General features: G+C 38.8%; 1 protein-coding gene across 4 annotated transcripts in view; it reads right to left on the bottom strand.

Moving 5' to 3' along the window:
* Nucleotides 1-4,782: 4,782 nt before the first annotated feature.
* AFF2 (ALF transcription elongation factor 2) overlaps nucleotides 4,783-21,044 on the bottom strand; it is a 743,921-nt gene continuing 727,659 nt past the window's right edge. For all 4 annotated transcript variants that reach the window (XM_073543590.1, XM_073543593.1, XM_073543591.1 and 1 more), the window contains one exon: nucleotides 4,783-17,492. In XM_073543590.1, the coding sequence (XP_073399691.1) occupies nucleotides 17,371-17,492 (122 nt within the window). In that variant the 3' untranslated portion in view covers nucleotides 4,783-17,370. The remainder of the gene's footprint in view (nucleotides 17,493-21,044) is intronic.

Below are 21,044 nucleotides of genomic sequence, written 5' to 3'. Positions count from 1 at the left end.
AGCTTGAAGCATGAAAAGGGGAGAACTAACTGCCCCAAAGCAGACCCCAAAGGAATAGATAGCCCCCACACATGTATTGATGGTGAAACAAGATGAAGGCACAAACACAGGCAGGAGAATAGGCTGAGTAAACGATGGGGCCCAACTAACTAGAAAGGAAAGGAAAGGAAAGACACTGTCTGCAACCTGCAAAAAAAACCTACAAAAATAATGTCCAACACTTCTGATAGCAAAATTAATCCTGAAGTCACTAGACTTCTCCCACTATATCAGCACTCTGAAATATTCTGAGACAGAGCAAAAAGAGACCAAACTAGTAAGGGACAAAAAGCAAATTGGCAAAATACTGATAAATAAGAGTGGAAATTCAGCACAGACCCCAGCCGGGGCTGGCTGACCACACAAAAAACTGAATAGACCAACAAAATCAAGTGTGAACATTAGCAGAAAAACTTAGCTTTAGATGACTGGAACAGAGCTGAAAACCAAGAGCTGACAAGCCAGAAGGAATCACCAGCAACTGAATAGGGCGTCGGCTGTCTTAAATCCAATCTGAGACTCCTGAGGTCCAATCGTCATCCTCAGGTGGCAGATCTCCACCGATCAAATCAGCCTCACTACCTCCTGTTACCACCAGAGGGAGTCTGGAAGGAGAACTCACAACTGGTGAACCAGAGAATGAACTCACAACAGTGAGGAGTGAATACGTGTGGAGGAGAGGAGTTCTTGGGAGGAGCGGAGATTACGTTAGGGAAGATATTGGGAGATTAGTTTGGAAATATATAGAGGAGAAAGGTTATGGATGACTTTGTAGGTCAGTGTTAGTAGTTTAAACTAAATATGCTGGGAAACTTGGAGCCAGTGAAGGGATTTGCAAAGCGGGAAAGCAGGGGTGTAGCGAGGAGAGAGATTAGACGGGCAGCAGAGTTAAGGACGGAATGGAGACATGCAAGTGTTAGAAGGTAGGCCACAGAGGAGGATGTTGCAGTAGTCAAAGCAGGAGATGATTAGGGCATGCACAAGCATTTTGTTAGAGTGAGGGTTGAGGAAAGGATGGTTTCTGGAAATATTCTTGAGCTGGAGGCGACAGGTGGCGAGAGCTTGGATGTGCAGTTTGAAGGACAAGGCAGAGTAAAGGGTTACTCTGAGGCAGCGGATTTCCAAGACAGGGGGAAGTGTTATGTCATTTATTGTGATAGATAGGTAGGGAAGATATGCAAGATGGAGGAAAGATGATTAGTTCGGATTTGTCCACATTGAGCTTGAGGAAGCAAGAAGAGAAGGAGGATATGGCTGATAGACACTTTTGGATTCTGGACACCAGAGAGGCAACATCTGGGCCAGAGAGGTAGAGCTGAGTGTCATCAGCATATAGATGGTACTGGAAGCCATAGGACTTTATGAGTTGTCCCAGGCTAAGGAGATGAGAAGGGGTCCTAGGACAGAGCCTTAAGAGACACTAACAGAGAGGGGGCAAGATGAGGAGGTAGTGTAGGAGTAGGAAACACTAAATGTGCGGTTGGTAAGGTATAAGGAGATCCAGGATAGGGCAAGGTTTTTGACGCCAAGGGAAGAGAGGATCTGTAGTAGGAGGCAGTGATAAATTGTCGAAGGCAGAGGACAGGTATAGGAGGAGTATAGAGAACTGTCTGTTAGCTTTGGCTGTAAGTCGCTAGTAAGTTTGGTCAGGGCAGTCTATGTGGAATGGTGGGGATGGAAGCCAGATCGTCAGTTGTTGAAGAGCGAGACAGAATCAAAGTGAGAGGAAAGTTCAGCGTGGACGTGCTGCTCAAGGAGTTTGGAAGCAAATGGGATCAAAGATATGGGTCCATAGCTGGACACAGCGCTTGGGTCAAGGGATGGCTTTTTGAGGATAGGTGTGATTGTGGCATGTTTGAAAGCAGAGTCTAAGGCACCAGAAGTTAGTGATAGGTTGAAGAGATGAGAAGTTATGGGAATATGGCATTAGTCTGGTAAGGGGTTGTGGTGGTCGGACAACAAAGACTCGCCTTGTTTATTCTATCTTATTTTTGAAGTGTGTGGCAAAGTCCTCGGCAGAGATTAGGGAAGTCGGAGGGGGCAGTGGTGGGCAGAGGAGGGAGTTAAAAGTGTTGAACAACTGTTGGGGTTGTGGGATAAGGAAGATATGAGGGATTTAAAGTAGGCCTGTTTAGCAAAGGTGATAGCTTGTTTGAATGCCGTGAAGTCATCTTGTGAATGCGTTGTCTTCCAACGCCACTCTGCAATTCTGGATACTTTCCGAAGCTTTTTAGTGATGTTATTTTGCCAGGGTTGTCAATTGATTCGTTGCCCTCTGCTATGCCTGAGATGGGTGACTGAGTCGATAGCTGATGCAAGGTGATATTGGAGAAACTAGTGGCAGTGTCTGTGATGTAGAGTGAAGATATGGAGGAGAGTGGTAGAACAGAGTCAGAGAGTGTGCGAGTGTCTAGATGTGCGAGGTTTCTGCGGCGGTGCGCATGTTGGTGGACGTGGATAACAGGTGGGGACAGTGATGAGAACGTAAATCAATGTGGTCAGTTAGAGGGAGAGGAGAGGTTGCGAAGTTAGATAAAGAGCAGAGACAGGTGAAGAACAGGTCTAATGTCTGTGTGTGCATGGCTGAGGAGGACTGAGGATGTCCAAAACATGAAGTGAACCACAGGAGTTTGTAGGCTGCCGAATGGTGGGTGTCAATGGGGATGTTGAAGTCACCCATGATGATGGTGGGAATGTCAGCAGAGAGAAAGTGAAGAAGCCAGGTGGAGAGCTGGTCAATAAAGGCAGTGGTTGGGCCTGGAGGTAACTATGTGACAGCCACTTGGAGGTTGCAGGGAGAGTAGATGTGGACAGAGTGGACATCAAAAGAGGGGAGGATAAGGGAGGGCAGAGGTGGGATTGGGTTAAAGGTACAGTTGGAAGAAAGGAGAAGATCCACTCCTCCACCATGTCAGTTGTCAGGACAAGGAGTGTGAGTGAAATTGAGGCCACCGTAACATAGCGCAGCAGAGGAGGCTGTGTCGGAGGGTGTCAGCCATGTTTTGGTGAGGCCCAGGAAGGAAAAATTACGAGAGGTAAAGAAGTCATGAATCACATGGATTTTATTGCAGATGGAGCGGGCATTCCAGAGTAATTCAGAGAGGTTTGAAGTAAGCAAGATTTTGGGTGTTTAAATTGGTTTGGGAGCAATAGGAGGGGGAAATAATTGGATGTATTAACTGTGGGGGTGTAGGATTGGGAGATATGTCACCAGCAGTGAGGAGAAGCAGAGAGAGGTCAGGTGGGAGGAGAGTGGCCAGCTTGTATTATGTTTTAGTAGGAGAGATGTGATGTTGAGGAGGTCAGGTGGGGAGGCAAGAGAGGGGAGATTTTTATTTTGTTAGAGGGTGCTGGGATTTGCAGATAGTGAAGGAGAATGAGGAGTAATGGAGCCAAATCTGTTATGGCGTATGTCAGCATGATCAGAGTAAGTGTGGGGGAGAGAGAAACAGAAATTTAATAACAAAAAAATCTTTGCCTACATTTAATAACAGTAGTTAGTCGTACTTTCTGGTCACGTCTGGTCCATTTCTGGCATATTTCTGCTGCATACTTAAAGAGCCATAATTATTGAGTGAGACCACCCTATATACACAGTATTATACCTCTATTGCACCTAAGCACAGTATAATGCCCCATATACACAGTCTGATGACATAGCCCTCCTAGACACAGTATGATGAATATGATGTGATATAGCCCCATATACACAGTATGATAGCCCATAACCCCATATACTCAGTATTCCTACTATAGAACGTATGATGGCCCCCCATAGTCCCACTTCGATAAATTGTTGAATAGGGTAAGCTGGTGGATTATGTGTTTCAGCATAACATATACCTTGTAAAGTGTTTTTCCTGTCTTTGCTCCCACATTGTATCATTTAGGTGTAGTGCACTTTAGTTGTGATCTACATATTATAGTATATACTGTAGCAGACTGCAGAATGAGCTAAAACTGAATCCATGGGTGAGCTCATAGAATCATAGACTGTTAGAGTGTCCAACCCCGCGCTCAATCCAGGATTCACTAAATCATCCCAGACAGATGTCTGTCCAGCCTCTGATTGAAGATTTCCATTGAAGAATGCACCACCTCTCGCGGCAGTCTGTTCCACTCATTGATCACCCTCACTGTCAAAAAGTCTCATCTTAGCCTTCTTTTTTACAAGCTAAACATTCCCTGATCCTTTAACCGTTCCTCGTAGGACATACTTTGCAGTCCCAACTCACCATCTTGGTAGCTCTTCTTTGAACTTGCTCCAGTTTTCAATGCATTTTTTAAAATGTGGTGCCCAGAACTGGACACACTATTCCAGATGAGTCCTGGTAGGCGATCGCATGAAGAGAAGAAGAGCCAGATCAAGACCAGAGATGTTCATCTGACCAGACCGCACCTTCTATGCATATAATAAAAGGGTTTTTGTGCCTTGCATAGGGGTTCAGGACATATGCAGCATTTCAGTATGCTGTAACAGAGGGCTTACAGGTGTTGGCTGTATTTTATGGGGAAAACCTGGTGACAAGTTCCCTTTAACCCTTGTGGATCAATATTACCCCAGTGTATTTGTCTAAGATAGAGAAAGGTATATTTAAAATGACCACATAAGCACCGTAAAAAAATGCATATAATATATATGCAATATAAATATTGGAAACATTTGGCACCTTAGTTCTTATGGAAATGACACCACTGATTTCAAGACAAAGTTTAGAAAAAGAAAAAACTAGTTACACAAACCTATTTTTAATACAAATTTTATTTGACCATTTTTAAATAATTTGTTGCTCCGGCAGCATAATTAATCTCTCTATGAGAGACACAGACATACCAGGTTAGACAACATTATTTATACATAGACATTGTATTTAAAAACATCAGAACTGCACTTAAACCCCCGATTGCTAAAGGAGACAGCATAACTTTATTTGGCAAAGTTTTGCAGAATCCTTACACAGCGGAAACATAAAACCATTTCAGTACATGAGCGAATACCTCCCCATGCTCTAAAACAGTCATGTTTTTCTACATTGGAATTAGATATTTTGTTTGTCATGAATAAAATAAAAAAAAAACATAAAAAAGAATAAAAAAAAAAAGCAATTGTGCAACACTTGAAAACATAAAGCAAAACAGAGCAGGATATAATTGTATACATTCAAAGCAAAATAAAAAAGCAAATAAAACGGGACTTCGTACTTTAGAACTACAGCATGGTATTCATTGCTTAAACACTGTAACAATTAAGATCTGTACAAAACATTGGAACTTACGAAATCTTTACAAAGAATAACATGCTTATTAAAACAAGGATACCTTGCGGAATCAGGATTAAGTATATATGGACCCTGCTTAAAAAAATACAAAGGATTTTTTTCTTAAAATACACAACTGGAAGGAAAAGTGGCCATAAAAATTGTGGCAATTGTCACACTTTTCTGAAATAACAGAATGACAGAATCATGAAGATTTTACCAATTCGAGTCAATTAAAAAGACTGCAGAGAGGTTAGCGTTCCTTTATTTTTTTATTATTAAATGTGGATATTTTGGTATCTGCCAGATCAATTTCCTTTTAGTTTGATTGCTAACAATTGTATAAACATATTTTGGAATCTATGAGAATAGAAATAATCAGGGGTGGACTGATAACACCCTGCGCCATAGTGCTGGTCATTAGTGCCATCTATGTGCCAAGTTCAATGATGTCACTTAAAGGAGTTGCCATAGACTTACATATTAATGACCTATCCATTTCCCATTCACTCAGTTGAGTACTAAACATGGTATGGGGTTTCTTTGTGCCACCCTGTACATTGCTTTTATCCGGCTACTGTTGGAGCCGATAACAGAGGATCGTGGGAGTTCCGGGTGTCGGACCTCCACTGATCTGATATTGATATGGACAGTTCATTGACATGCAAGTTCTGGACAACTCGTTTAACAGCCTTCATTGTACTGTTATAATCTGTTAATGAAATTGGTTATCAAAGAAGTTAGGTAAGGGTCGCCCATCTTTTTCTAGAAGGAGGATTCCAAAACTGTTAAAAAGAAGAATGATCACGTCCTGCCCTTCTCTATCGAGATAAATGAGCAAGAGGAATACGTAAGTGAAGAAGCTCTCAAAGATAGGATTAGTGTATAAATGTTAACTGATTAAAAGTTTTAAAAAAGTGGTGGAACAACTCCTTTGTCGTGACATGCACATGTAATTTAGCACATACTGTCAGTGGGGTAGAAAATGTAATCTTTAGTTTCAGATGGGAAGACCATTTTGACTGGTGGCACATTAAATTGGCCATGAAGACTACCCCATTGGCTTACGCCTTAGTCCACCCCCAACTAGTGTTTCTTGCTTGAACAGATCATTCTGCACTTATGTTACCAAATGACACAAGCTTTGGTGAAATTTCATGGCAGACAGTATTACGATCCAGTATAAAATACAATAGACTCTCAGATGATGCAACAATTAAGTCTGATGAGGAACGGTATATGACTAGACTACATCTTTTGCAATCATGCAAGTATGTACACAAGTATTTATACTATGTACAGAATTCACCTTATTACAACCGCTGGTGTTTCTCTTCGTAAGGACAGAGTGAGTCGGATATTCTTTGTACAGTCAAAGGTCCATAATTAATAAAACTGACAGTCAAATATATCAGTTTGAAATATGTGTACATCTTTAAAGAAAAGTAAAATCTTTGGCATGCAAAACCTATAATCTGCCTTAACATGCTCTAATGATGCCTGGTTAGACCGCCAGAGATGGGCTTTTTACTAACTGTACATGCATAATTGCTGCTGCACTCCATTCACCTGTTTCTGGACTAAATACAATTTTATCAAATTTTGCTTGTATTATACTGAGAAGCACATTAAACCAAGACAAAAGACGATAAATGTTCAGAATAAAGCTGGATAGATTCTTTCAGCAGGCAATTAACGTCACAGAATTCCCCATTAAAGAAGATGTTTTGCACGGCCAAAAGTGTATATTAATCCCTATGGGGCTAAGAAAGGCAAGCTGCTGTCAGATGCACGTGGTGCTGCTTATACGGAGGGGCAACAGAAGCAGCGGAGAACGTCAAACGTGTCCAAATGATATGTCCTCAGAGATCAGTTACAGAAGTGTGTCTGACGGTCACCCACCCATTCAGTCCTGACGATAACGGTGACTTCAACCAGTTGCACCAATCTAGTATTTGGTGCCATTTCTTACCCTACTGTCTATGATGGTGACATTTGTCAGTTACATGGTAGCCATTGACCTTTCAGCCATACAGGGCAATTTTAGAAGTTCAATTAAAGGGATGATGTCAGGCACATTAGTAATCTATTGGTTTGAATAGTAAATCTGAAAACTACATCTTCATTTAATCCTGTAATACATATATGCTGGTTATTAAGCATTGCAACATTTAGATAATGAGAGAGGCTGAGAACGTTCTAAGCAGCCTTAAAAGAAAGCACCTTTTTCAAGAACGTATGGGGGCTCAATATTTATCTGCCTTTATTTTAGATCAGTTTATTGACTAGCATTTTACTAGAATGTTGCAAGACCTAGAAAATGACAGAGAAGATTCTGGAGAAGTATGCCAGCCGCAGAAGTAAAGATTGGCATGGTCCGGCTGCCATGGTAGCACAAATTTTCTTGTTCAAATTCACCCAACTTTTACTATTTAGAGGAATCGATATCATGTTCTTACCTAAGTGATTGAATTTTTACGATGATTTTAGCCCACAGCTAGTTGGCTACCATGTCCATTATGTAGTACACCACCATATCTAAACTGTCTCATTTTGCTTGTCATATTTGCATCTTTAAAAGAAAGCGGTCATCCAATTTTCTGCCCCTAAACTACCACCATAGTGGCATACCTGACATTAATAGGATTTTACAAATGGCCCTGTCTAAATTGCCTCTTCCAAAGTAAAGTCTAAGCTTAACTTATAAATGACCGCACAATGCATGTGTGGCATGGGTGGGATGTTAGTGGGGTTGTCTGGTCATATGATATTGATGATTTGTCCCAAGGATAGTATCTAATGGCAGGGATCTGACACAAAGCAACCCCACCAATCAGCTATTGTTACCTCTCACGGTGACCACTTGTGAACATTGGATGGAGCTTAACTGCTCAGCTCTGTTGAATCGTAGTGGCCGCTGTTGACTACTGCAAATCAGTTCATATTTAAAAAAAAAACAATTGTCAGAAAATGTCCTATTGTTTAACTCAGGTTTTGCATTACATGTATCATTGAAAAATTGCTTTTTATATCATGATCTTTATTTAAAAATCTAACTTAATAAACTTCCAATTTTCACACTGGGCCTTTTTTTTAGCTTCAAACTTCCTATCCTTTCAGGAAGAGTTTACAGCAGTTTTCTGCAAGCAGAGGCAGGATTACAATGACAAGTGACACACTACAATCATTAGATACTTTAAGACAATAGATGAGGTCAGGCTCTGTTCATTGTGGCTATGTACATTTGTTATTTCCTGAAACAACGGGAAGTTAAAGTCTAAAAAAGCCCCAGTGGTCAGTGTGAAAATTGCAAGATTTATATTTTTTATTTTCAATGCAGATTGTGATATGAAAAAAAGTGCTGCCATTTTTAATTAAATACAATTAACACAAAACTCAATTTAAATAATGAGTCAATTTCTGACAATAGCTTTCCTTTTAGAGAATCAGTGCATTACCAATCAACAAGCCATTTGATGATATAATGGACAATATTTTCCTAATACAATTGTTTCTTGTCTATTGCAGAGATTAATATTATATTCTTTTTTATTCATTAAGCCCCATCTGCTCAAAATAAGTTTTGGAATTACTATGTCTTATCTATATGCAGACATGTAACTTCACAGAAGACTGGCAGCCCCGGCAGGAAGGAGGCGCTCAGTCTTCAGTACATGAAAATCCACACATCCCTATAGCACGATCATGAAGCTATTTACCATAAAACATAACAGGCTGTCTTTAGGAGGATACTAAACCATTACACTGACAAAAAACAGATGTCTTTTGATTTGACTCAACAGAATTCAAGAACTGATGTACAGATGAACATGCTTACCTATTACAACCTTCCACTGTGAGGAGATTTAAAAATTTTTTGTCATTGGACAAATGTACCTAACTGAGATTTCTAAATGTTTCCTACCATTTTGCAGAAACACGATGAAAGGAAGTGATAATATGAAACTCGTTTTAGAGTTCTCGTGGACTACCTAGAAATTATTAAAAATGACACATACTATGGTGCAAAACTGCAATGGAGGTATTGCTAAAAAAACAAAACCAATCTGCACTATTATCAAAAAGTACTGATCATGGATGAGAAGCTAGAAAACAAAAAAGCGCAATGTGGTTTTAACCGACAACCACTGGTATAGGTGAAGGAGGTTACGTTCACCTGGTTCAGTTGTGTAAGACACAATACATGAACCACATGTAGATGAAATAACAACCAGTAATTGGTTAGTAGGGGAAGGATATGTGGGAATTGTGGGAATTTTGCATTTTGATTAGGATCCAAAAAATCAATTAAACAAAAGTTCGACGAGCCAGATAGGGCATAGATTTGGTTTTATTTTCAACACATTTCAAAGTCATCCGACTTCTTATTCAGGAAAAAAACGGTCAATAAACAGTGAACCCTCCCTCGTCTGTATTGTCCTGATTTTTTTCCTGATGGAGGAGTCACATGACTTTGAAACGCGTTGAAAATAAAACCATATCTAAGTCTTATCTGGCTCAAGGAAATTTCATTTGATTGTTCGTTTGGATATTCATCGACAGCACAGAATACCCTTTCCTTTCCATTCTGACCAAAGTATTGATTATAGCTATGACATGTGACCTAGACCTCATTCAGACATCTGCTTTTCATCATACACCAGTATTTATCTTTATAGTTTAAGGGGGCTGTTCACAAATCAATGTTCTTTAGAGCATTTGCAAAAACAAAGAAAAATGTCCATTTTTGATCAGAGTCACAGATCAAACTCGCACATTCAAGTCAATGGGTCCGTGAAAGAAAAGCAGACAGCACATTGATCTATAGGTGTCATCCAGGTGCTGTCCACTAGGTGAGAGAGGAGTGGAATTGTTCTTTGTTTTGCATACAAATTTGATGTTACATTAACTGTAAAAATGGACACATGGACCAAAAATGGATGAAAATCTCATCCAGAACACAGATGAAAACTTGTTTGTTGTTTTTTTTTTTTTTTTTTTTTTACACAAAAACCCAAACATCTGAATGAAGCCTAAAAGAAAGGAAGATGATAGAGGCTGGGATGATTGATACATTGGGTCAGGATACAACTTCCTGCTTTCCGTTACAGAGGGTGAAGAGCATTTCTGCAGCGCAAAGCTCTGCTCAAGCAGCAGAAATACTGTGAAGATTAAGAGAAGAGGATCATTCATGAACTCATGTAACTTTTAATATCTGGGGATGATATACTTTTAAGCATTAAGAAAAGTTGCATTATAAATGCCTATTTTGAAGTAACATCATTAGGGTACAAAATTGCAATGGTGCTATCCTTACCAAGTATCTAATACTATAATAAATACTACAGATATTTTACAGTAATTAACACGTCATAAAGGTAACACGGTTTCTTCCAGTTAGAAAAAACAATACTGAACACTAACCAATGGAATATTTAACGTTGAGGACAGTTTCCATTGTTCAGCGGGGGGTGACCATAAACCAAGGTAATAAAGCTTATTCAGAATTTGCCCAGATAGCAAAGTCCTGTATCAGGATAGCATTTGCTAATCCAGACACAAAGCTAAATTCTGATTGGTGGTAATTAATAACAACACTGATGTGAAAAACACACCATAATATTTAATACACCTAAAAAAAATCTGATGAGCGATCATTAAATATAATACAGAATAATTATTAAATATATACATGATTATATGGCCATGTAAACCAGCAATCCGCGAAGAAATCACTTAAGGAGACTTTCTCATTCAATACATTACCATTAAGTATTAGTCAACCTTTTCTGTCAAGTGGCTGAAAATTCAAGCTTTATGTTCTGTATTTACTACTTCTATATCACATCGGCTGAATAGATCATTATCTAGAACAGTGTTCCCCAATCCCAGTCCTCAAGAGCCACCAAGAGACCAGGTTTTCAGGATTTCCTTAGTATTGCACAGGTGATGGAATTACGAAAACTTGATCTGTTCTTTGCTCTTGAAGACTGGAGTTGGGGAACTTTGATCTAGATTTGCTAGATCCAAAAAAGGCTACAACATCAGCTCCCACATTGCTGCATAACATGGCAGATTTACAAGCAAATGTTTGGGAAAACAAAATTACAGCCTTCATAGAAGCAATAATGAAGCCATACTTGAGTAAATATAAAGATGGTTTCCAGTAGGTTGTATTGAATTAGTGCTGATCAGAATGACTGAAATCTGTCCCACCACCCAAATCAGACCAGCTTACTTAGCTCATGCTATTATACTTATTTTCCACAACCCATTACCCCTCCCTGAATGGTTAGTGGGGCTCCATCTGATGATCGAGTATCTTGACATTGTGGACAGGAGACTTCCTTGAAGCAGTGGTTTTACGAGAGGTTTTAATGGCACCAAAGTCATATGTCTACTCTTTCTGAATTCCTAAAGATTCTTGATTTTTCCAGAACCTCCTTGATGTTTGGAAAGTCCATTATTTTGCCATGGTGTTTTCCTATGGCATAACCAGTGCGGCATATTCTAAGTATCAAAAGAAAGGAACACTGCTTTAGCCTAGGGATTTGGACATAAGGCTAGGGCAGTCAACGACAGCTATGAAGCAGGTGAAGAAGAGACTTGCTACTCTGCTAAGAATTTTCAAAACTTGACAGAACAGGATAACCAAGGAAGTATATCCAGACTTTTTTTCTATTTGAGAGGAAATAGTCCTGTAAAAAACTGCCCTCACTGTAATAAATAATAACTATGACCAAATTGCCAAATAGAATAAGGGTTAATGGTATTCTGAAACATACAGGCACTTTCAGTACTAAATAATTGAGAGAAACATGTTCGTATTGCTGTGATTATTCCTTCGGTTGCCACACAGCCATTAATGCAACTGGAGATATGCACTTAACGCTCATGGAGCTGGGTACAGGTCAACAGTATAATTCATCAGTTAAGATTATTAAAGTGAAGAGCTGGAGCCAGATTTGTACAAGCTGAGCAGTAACACCAATACATATTCCTCATGACCACATCTGATGCCTTCTTTGAATGTGTCGAACAAACATTCAGTACAGAACTGAACTAGTTCAGCCAGTACATGGATATTTCATCACCCCAGGCTATTCTATTACTTGGTGTTGGAAAAGTCATGGAACTAACGCCAAAGGTGATTAACTAGAATACCTTACAGGAATCATTAGTCGAGCTCAGTATAAACATATGGTAGATGCATCAATTCTTCTCATCTTTTTAAACCAAAATGAAGACTGAATGTTGCTCTGTTGAGTGAATTCTGGATATTTTTTGACCTTTTTTTTTCATTTGAATGCATTCTTGTTGGTTTTCTCATGTTCAGGGGCAATACTATGGCTATGTGTTATATATATAACCCCAAAGCCTATTTATCCATTTGGCACTAAACCTCTGTGTGCATCCATTACAAGCCAAATTATGTAGGTATTCTTCCCTAGAATTCATTTATACATGTCAAATGGTCCACCACATGAAATTATGCATGTGACTGTGACCATGATATGAACCATAGCTGATTCTAAGTAAGGTTTTTTTTTCAGTTGGATCAATTCTTGTTTTATGACTCATGTACAGGACAATAATATGGATCTCTAATAGGGCCCCAAAGATTTCTATTAATCCACTCGGCAATAAACCTCTATATGCATCTATTACAGGCCAAGTTATGAAGATATTCTTCCCTAGAATTCCTTATACATGTCAAATGGTCCACCACGTGGAAGCATGCATGTGAATGTGACTATAAAATGAATCCTAGCTGGATACAGGAAAGATATATATCTTTGTAACATGTTAGCCAGTAGATAGAAGAATATTTAGAATTGAGAGTCCTCAATGGTTGATAACTTTTAATGGCTAACTGAAAAGATGGTAACAAGTTGCAAGCTTTTGAGACTACTCAGGTCTCTTCATCAGGCATATAGACTAATACAAAATCTGAAGGATAACATATTTATACAAAAGACAGCACAGAAATAGCCTTCCTGCAGCTGTTGGAGAGGACAGGGAGCTTCTGACAATTATGTTTCTTAAATTTGGGGGCTGCCTAAAACACAGCAGTGGGAGGTCTGGAAATATGGATTGTAATCGGGCATCTTTTGTAGTAAAGGTTGTAATTTCTGTGCAAAATGGGGGCTAGGTTAATTTCATGCGAGATTATGAGGTTTTAAAGATTTCATCATAAAGTGACTAATCCCACAATCCCACAATACTTGGACAATGTGTTTAGTAATATTTACGTATGTGATATCTTAAATATATTTGGTACGTATAGTGTATGTCTATTAATATCTATGGCTATCTACTAATTATTAGATCAAAGATATGTTGCTTAGAGACATCTGTCATGACCTGTCGCCTACACTTCTCTCTGTAATCTTCAGTACCAGCTCATTCTGGTTAAAGCCATACTTGTAGTCTTTATCATAAATTCAACATAGCTAAGCTTTTACCCTGAGGCATCAATGAAAATCTACCAGTTTTTTTTGACAGTAGATATATGCCTGAATATATGTATAGGATAAATCCAACTCTCTTGGTGATTTTATTTCCAACAGGGACAAGGGTAGAACCAGTCTTACTGACATTAGTGTTAAGTGCAAACCCCCAAGAGCTTTTAGGCCCCCAGGCAACATAAAGATAAGCCATAGTGGTTTTTATACTTGCTCATTGCTACAATCATGATAGTTACGTACCAAGTGACAACCCAACAATCGACGCCTAGAAATGGCTTAGAAATTTGAATGTTAATTACATGATGTACATTGTGATAATGCAGCTGTAAAAGTAGAAACAAATAAATAAAAGCTAAAAAACTAACCCCTTACCATTTTTCATTTTTGTGCTTTATTTTTGAGCAACACATCTACAAACGTACGTTAAAATTCATCAACACGTGATGTGTGCAATCAAGCACATTTGGTTTATAAACTGAAGTCGAGGTAATTTATGAATACATAATAATTTTAATAACTTATTTCAATCACTTCATTTTCCACCTTCCACTGGGAGGTAGCCAATACATAAATCCTAAATAATTTACTAGGAATTCATGATGTAATACTATGTTGTAGATATCTCAATGTCTTCCAAGTCAGATCTTAAAGGGAATCTGTCACATTTGACCTATCTAGACTATTAATATGGGCATACAGGTTATAGACAGCTGAAGAGAATCCTATCTGTATGCCTCATATCAGATGTGTTGTTGTGGAGAAATAATCTTTTATCACTTTATATAAATGACGTCTTCCAGGCTCTGGGGTGGACTCTGCCTGGAAGATAACTCTGCCTCCAGAGTTTATTTTACATGAAGGGGAGTTGTTACCAGTGTGACGTTTAATGGTTACCAGAGTTAACAGTGTGATGTGTAATGGTTACCAGTGTTACCAGTGTGACATGTGATGGCTGCTCTCCTAATCTCACTGCAGAGCTGTGTGTGATTATACCTGACACATCTGCAGGTTCCTCTCAGATTCCAGCTCACAGGAAGGTAGTGCTGTAATATTGTTACAATACAGCAGAGCTGAGACAGAAGCAAAAAATGTGTTTGCAAGAAGCTAAATTTCATTTCTCTTGTTCTGTGTTAGTTACTTGTCTCACACTGGTAACTCTTCCCACATGTAAAATAAGCTCTGGAGGCAGAGTTATTTTGCAGGCATCATCCTCCCCAGAGCCTGTAAGAGGGCATTTATACAAAGTGATAAAAGATGATTTCTCAAAAATGCGACATCTGATATGAGACACACAAGTATGACTTTTTGAGCAGTCTATAACCTGTATGCCAATATTAATGGTTTAGATAGGTCAAATGTGGTGACAGATCCCCAATGAATGGGGCTGTATCATTAAAGGGAATCTGTCATCAGGTTTTTGCTACCACATCTGAAAGAAGCATGATGCAGTGGCAGAAACCCTGATTCTAGCAAGGTATCACTTACTTTACTGGGTTCTGCAAATTTAATTGAACACTATTTTCACTGCTGCAAATCTACAGTTCTCTGAATACTGAGCCCTGTGTAACCCCGACCACACACCACTCAGGGTCTCTTTCACTATATTATGCTGCTCTCAGATTAGGTAAAAAAAAAACAACTAGTGACAGAATCCCTTTAAGTACTACGTTTCTCTGTTAGATCACAAAAATGTTAACAAGTTTTCAATAAAATTGCTGTTGCATATTATGCAATACCATCCACTGCTGAACTCTTAGCTACATCTCAGAAGCTCAGCCACATTTTTCCAGTTCCAATGGTCACACATGTTCAGTAGTTTAGTACCATCATCTGAATCCTCTTTAACATGTGCAGTGGAGCACTTCCCATTCTTAAGCATCACAGCCATTTTGAAGTCGCTTGGATGTGGATGTTCTGAGAAGGATTCCAGAGAGTGCCAGAAGGGTCCAATAACTATATCTAGACACAAAACCATTTTTTATAGATTATTCCAGCAATATTTTTTAAAATTTTGCATGATCTAAGAAAAACTTGATATAAAATTTATATGGTAGACAACCCCTAAGTAGTAAACTATCATTTGATATGGCATCTGCATATATGACTGCTTCATCATAAGAGTTACCTCTGAGATATAATAGAATAAAATACACTTTGGCAAAATGCAAATAATACACACAAAAAATCTTGTGGAGAAGCGGTGGAACAGCAGATTACTGCTTGATAGATGCTAAAAAGGTGACCCATTCATTAGATATTGTAACAGCTTCATTCACTAAAATTTGCAGAAATGTGATAAGCGGTCTCTGGGGAGCGCTGAGGACCGGGCCACAGGGAGGGCTGTTGAAGAATGAAACGATGAGTCCGAGGCAGCACCTGATGAAGACGACATCTGGTCATTGAAACGCGTGGAATAAAGTCACTTCTCAGCACTACTCCTTGGCGCTCCAGTGACTGCGCTTATTTGTATCCTGGTCAGTCACTAAAATAACATTGCACTTATATACCTACTAATGTGATATACAGTAACTTCAAGAACCTAATCAACTGCAAAATAATAAGTTGCAACAATTCGATCTTCTCGTATTACTGTACTTTCACATTAGCATGCTATCACCCACATGCCCCATGGATCTCCATTATCTTTTGGTGAATTTCAACATTGATTTCTCAAATCTTTGGATATATTGAAATTACAATAAGCAGCACTTTGCGCTAGCCCAAAATGTGAAAAAAAAAAATTCCAAAGATGGCCTTTGATGATCCACCTGTGTACCGATCTCTTAGATTCCCGTGTGTTGCAAAAGAGAATGGAGATAAGAGTAGGGTAATCAGGCATAGTGGTATATTGGTAATAAATCCTTACTACTGTCACTCTATTTTCTTTTCTATCATTGTACATTTTTTTGGAAACATTTAGAAATGAAAATTTCATGCAAAACTGCAATGCGGAAAACTAGAGAGACACATTTGAAATACCAGAATGTAAAGCTGTCGTAGCCAGGTTTGGCTTGCTGGGGTTCACTAATATACAGTTTATTAAAAAAAAAGATCCTTTTTATAGTACATCCTTCATCATAGGCTTTAACACTGATTCCTCACTAATGCTTCTCCATAATTATTCAATATATTCTTATGTAAACCTTACAGAAGAACCGAGGGTAAACAATATCCACTCTACTTCTTGCCAAAGTAAATCACAAAGCTCCATTGAACATAATACTTCAAATATTTCTTCCCAATTAAAGTGTTTTTATAAAACACTTGCGCAATGAAGACGTTTTGTTCCAAATCTTCACAAAGTGCATCATGTTCTTAAGTAAAGGCAGTGAAGACTAAAAATAATATCTTTAAAAATGTACCGTTTCATAAAGCACGTAGGAATGGATCCAAGAGACAAAAGGCATATTAAAGATTTGGAAATTAATGGTTGAATTGGTTAATGCTACGACGTGATCTGAATTTCCAATTATGGTAAAATCCACTTCCAACAGACATTATAGAAAAACGTTGAAGTCAAGGTAATGAGTGGATTTCCACCAGCTAAAGTCTTTTTTGCTGGTAGAGGTAGAATGTATGAAAATGTGTGATGGATAAAGCAGACACTACAATAATTGAGATTCAACGCGAAGCCAGTGAAGTCCTTGCCGAACATAGCGGACCAGGTCAGTCATGGTACTGTGTTGAGTTAAGGGCTCCATCACTGTGTTAAGGTCTTGAAAGAACTCTGCAAAAGTATAAGAGACACAATGTCAAACATATATAATCACGTTGTCCACTGTACACATATTGTTAACATGGTTTTAGGCAGGTTATTAATAAATAAGACTAAGAACATTGGCACAATTCATTAACAATGGTGCTTTGCACATCAATCTTAATTAAAGGTGTACTGGAATAGGTTGCTCCAAATTCATGAGCAGGGGTGCAGAGCTGAATAGTAATTTTATTTTTATAGTGCCAACACATTGTGCAGCACTTTACAATTAAGCGTGGATATGTGCAGCCAATGAAGACAACATATTCCACAGCACTTTACAATTAAACGTGGACATGTACAGACAATAAAGACAACATGCAAACAATAAAGACAACATATCCCACAGCACTTTACAATTAAGCGTGGACATGTACAGACAATAAAGACACCATATTCCACAGCACTTTACAATTAAATGTGGACATGTACAGACAATAAAGACAACATATTCCACAGCACTTTACAATTAAGCGTGGACATGTACAGACAAAAAAGACACCATATTCCACCGCACTTTACAATTAAATGTGGACATGTACCGACAATAAAGACACCATATTCCACCGCACTTTACAATTAAATGTGGACATGTACCGACAATAAAGACAACATATTCCACAGCACTTTACAATTAAGCGTGGACATGTACAGACAATAAAGACAAACTATTCCACAGCACTTTACAATTAAGCATGGACATGTAAAGACAGCAAAGACAACACATTCCACAAAAATTTACAATTAAGTGGGGACATGACATGTACAAATAATAAAGATAATGCAAAATAACACAAAGTAACAATAGAACTAAAGACCAAAGTACCAATAAACCTAGTGTACTAGCCAGTGTATAAATAACATATAAGACACACAAAAGAGGAAAAAAAATAAAAACACATGGAAGCCTACACTTCTATAAAATAGAAAAATATTTATTGAGACCAACCAGCAACAAACATCTAAAAAAAAATTAAAAACAGCCTTAGGGTACGAAACAAACAGGGTAAACCACTCAAACCTCTGGTCTTGACATATATAGACCAGGTGGTAACTCAATAGGCATAAAATATATGCCAAAGATATAAAGAGAATGAAACACCTAACAAAAATATACTAAGTGCTGACAACAATAAATAATAATGCAAATACAGGCCAGAGTAAGTATAATGGAAAAACATGTCCATTAACGGCAGTGATTAGCAAGCAAAGAAAATAAATTGCATCCAAATATCAAATACTAATGGGGGAAAAGTCCACCCACACATATCGCTATTCTAAGATGGCTTCATCAAGGATAATGGTAAATGATAAAGAGTCATCTTATAAAGCAGAACTAATAAATTAAGTTATTCCTCTAAAATAAGGTAGAAACAAAAGAGTGGCTATAAAAACAAGCATGAGTAGTATGTGCAGATAGACTCCATAAGGTTTAATAAATCCATACCAGGTTTCAGTTTACCATATGCTGGTTGATTTTTACCATATGGCTGCTTTCAATTGATTTTAGAAGTCTGAGTTGTTAGTTGGTCTCAATTAATATATTCTATTTTTTTTTTTTTAGAAGTGCTGGTTTTATGTGTTTATCTTTCTCCTCTTTTTGCCTCTTAATGAATTTGGCGCAGCTTACAACTGGCATTGGCCTCTGCCAGAAATATTATTCCAGCCAGGTTGGTGTACATTTCCAGTGCAATCTTTATCACTGTCATTGCGCAAATTCTGATGAATAGAAAGTGCAAAGTATCCAAAGTACGAACATAGACAGATGTAGCATAATTGCGGTGTATTGCCTCAACACGTATCAAGGTCCACAGACCTCTTCAACAAGACAAAACCCTCAGTAAGTGTCCTGATGAAGAGGTCTGTGGACCTTGAAACATGTTGACCCAATAAATCGCAATTATACTACATCAGTCTATGTTTGTACTTTGGATACTTGGCAATGCAGATTTTGAATCACCAGATTCATCATTCTATTGTAGCTAACCCCATTGGTGATCCTGCTGCAGCCTTCACATGCTTTATACTACAGGAGTTGTGACTGTCACAACCCTATCAGTTGAACAGATTTATTATCTTTCTATACGTTTTTGCCATCAGATAAGACCCTACAGTCATGGCCAAAAGTTTTGAGAATGACACAAATATTAATTTTTACAAAATCTACTGCTTAATTTTTTCTAATGGCAATTTGCATATACTCCAGAATGTTATAAAGAGTGATCAGCTTAACAGCAATTACTTGCAAAGTCAATATTTGCCTAGAAAATTAACTTTATCCCCCAAAACACATTTCAACATCATTGCAGCCCTGCCTTAAAAGGACCAGCTAACATCGTTTCAGTGATTGCTCCATTAACACAGGTGTGTGTGTTGATGAGGACAAGGCTGTAGATCAATCTGTCATGATTAAGTAAGAATGACACCACTGGACACTTTAAAAGGAGGCTGGTGCTTGGCATCATTGTTTCTCTTCTGTTAACCATGGTTATCTCTAAAGAAACACGTGCAGTCATCATTGCACTGCCCAAAAATGGCCTAACAGGGAAGAGTATCGCAGCTAGAAAGATTGCACCTCAGTCAACAATCTATCGCATCATCAAGAACTTCAAGGAGAGAGGTTCCCTTGTTGCCAAAAAAGCTCCAGGGCGCCCAAGAAAGACCAGCAAGCGCCAGGACCGTCTCTTAAAAGTGTTTCAGCTGCGGAACAGGCTACCAGCAGTGCAGAGCTTGCTCAGGAATGGCAGCAGGCAGGTGTGAGTGCATCTGCATGCACTGTGAGGCGGAGACTCTTGGAGCCAGGCCTGGTCTCAAGGAGGGCAGCAAAGAAGCCACTTCTCTCCAGAAAAAACATCATGGACAGACTGATATTCTGCAAGAGCTACAGGGAGTGGACTGCTGAGGACTGGGGTAAAGTCATTTTCTCTGATGAATCCCCTTTTCGATTGTTTGGGACATCTGGAAAACGGCTTATTCGGAGAACACCAGGTGAGCGCTACCACCAGTCTTGTCTCATGCCAACTGTCAAGCATCCTGAAACCATTCATGTGTGGGGTGGCTTCTCAGCCAAGGGAATGGGCTCTCTCTCAGTCTTGCCTAAAAACACAGCCATGAATAAAGAATGGTATCAGAATGTCCTCCAAGAGCAACTTCTCCCAACCGTCCAAGAGCAGTTTGGCGATCAACAATGCCTTTTTCAACATGATGGAGCACCTTGCCATAAAGCAAAGGTGATAACTAAATGGCTCAGGGAACAAAACATAGAGATTTTGGGACCATGGCCTGGAAACTCCCCAGATCTTAATCCCATTGAGAACTTGTGGTCAATCATAAAGAGACGGGTGGACAAACAAAAACCTTCAAATTCAGACAAAATAAAAGCATTGATTTTGCAAGAATGGACTGCTATCAGTCAGGATTTGATCCAGAAGTTGATTGAGAGCATGCAAGGGAGAATTGCTGAGGTCCTGAAGAAGAAGGGTCAACACTGCAAATATTGACTTGCTGCATTAACTCATTCTA

The sequence above is a fragment of the Dendrobates tinctorius genome, unplaced genomic scaffold (assembly GCF_039654945.1).
Source record: "Dendrobates tinctorius isolate UK_male_01 unplaced genomic scaffold, ASM3965494v1 ptg000133l, whole genome shotgun sequence".
In the NCBI taxonomy this organism is placed as follows: Eukaryota; Metazoa; Chordata; class Amphibia; order Anura; family Dendrobatidae; genus Dendrobates; species Dendrobates tinctorius.
The sequence above is the reverse complement of the archived record's forward strand: the minus strand, read 5'-3'. Positions and strand labels throughout refer to the sequence as shown.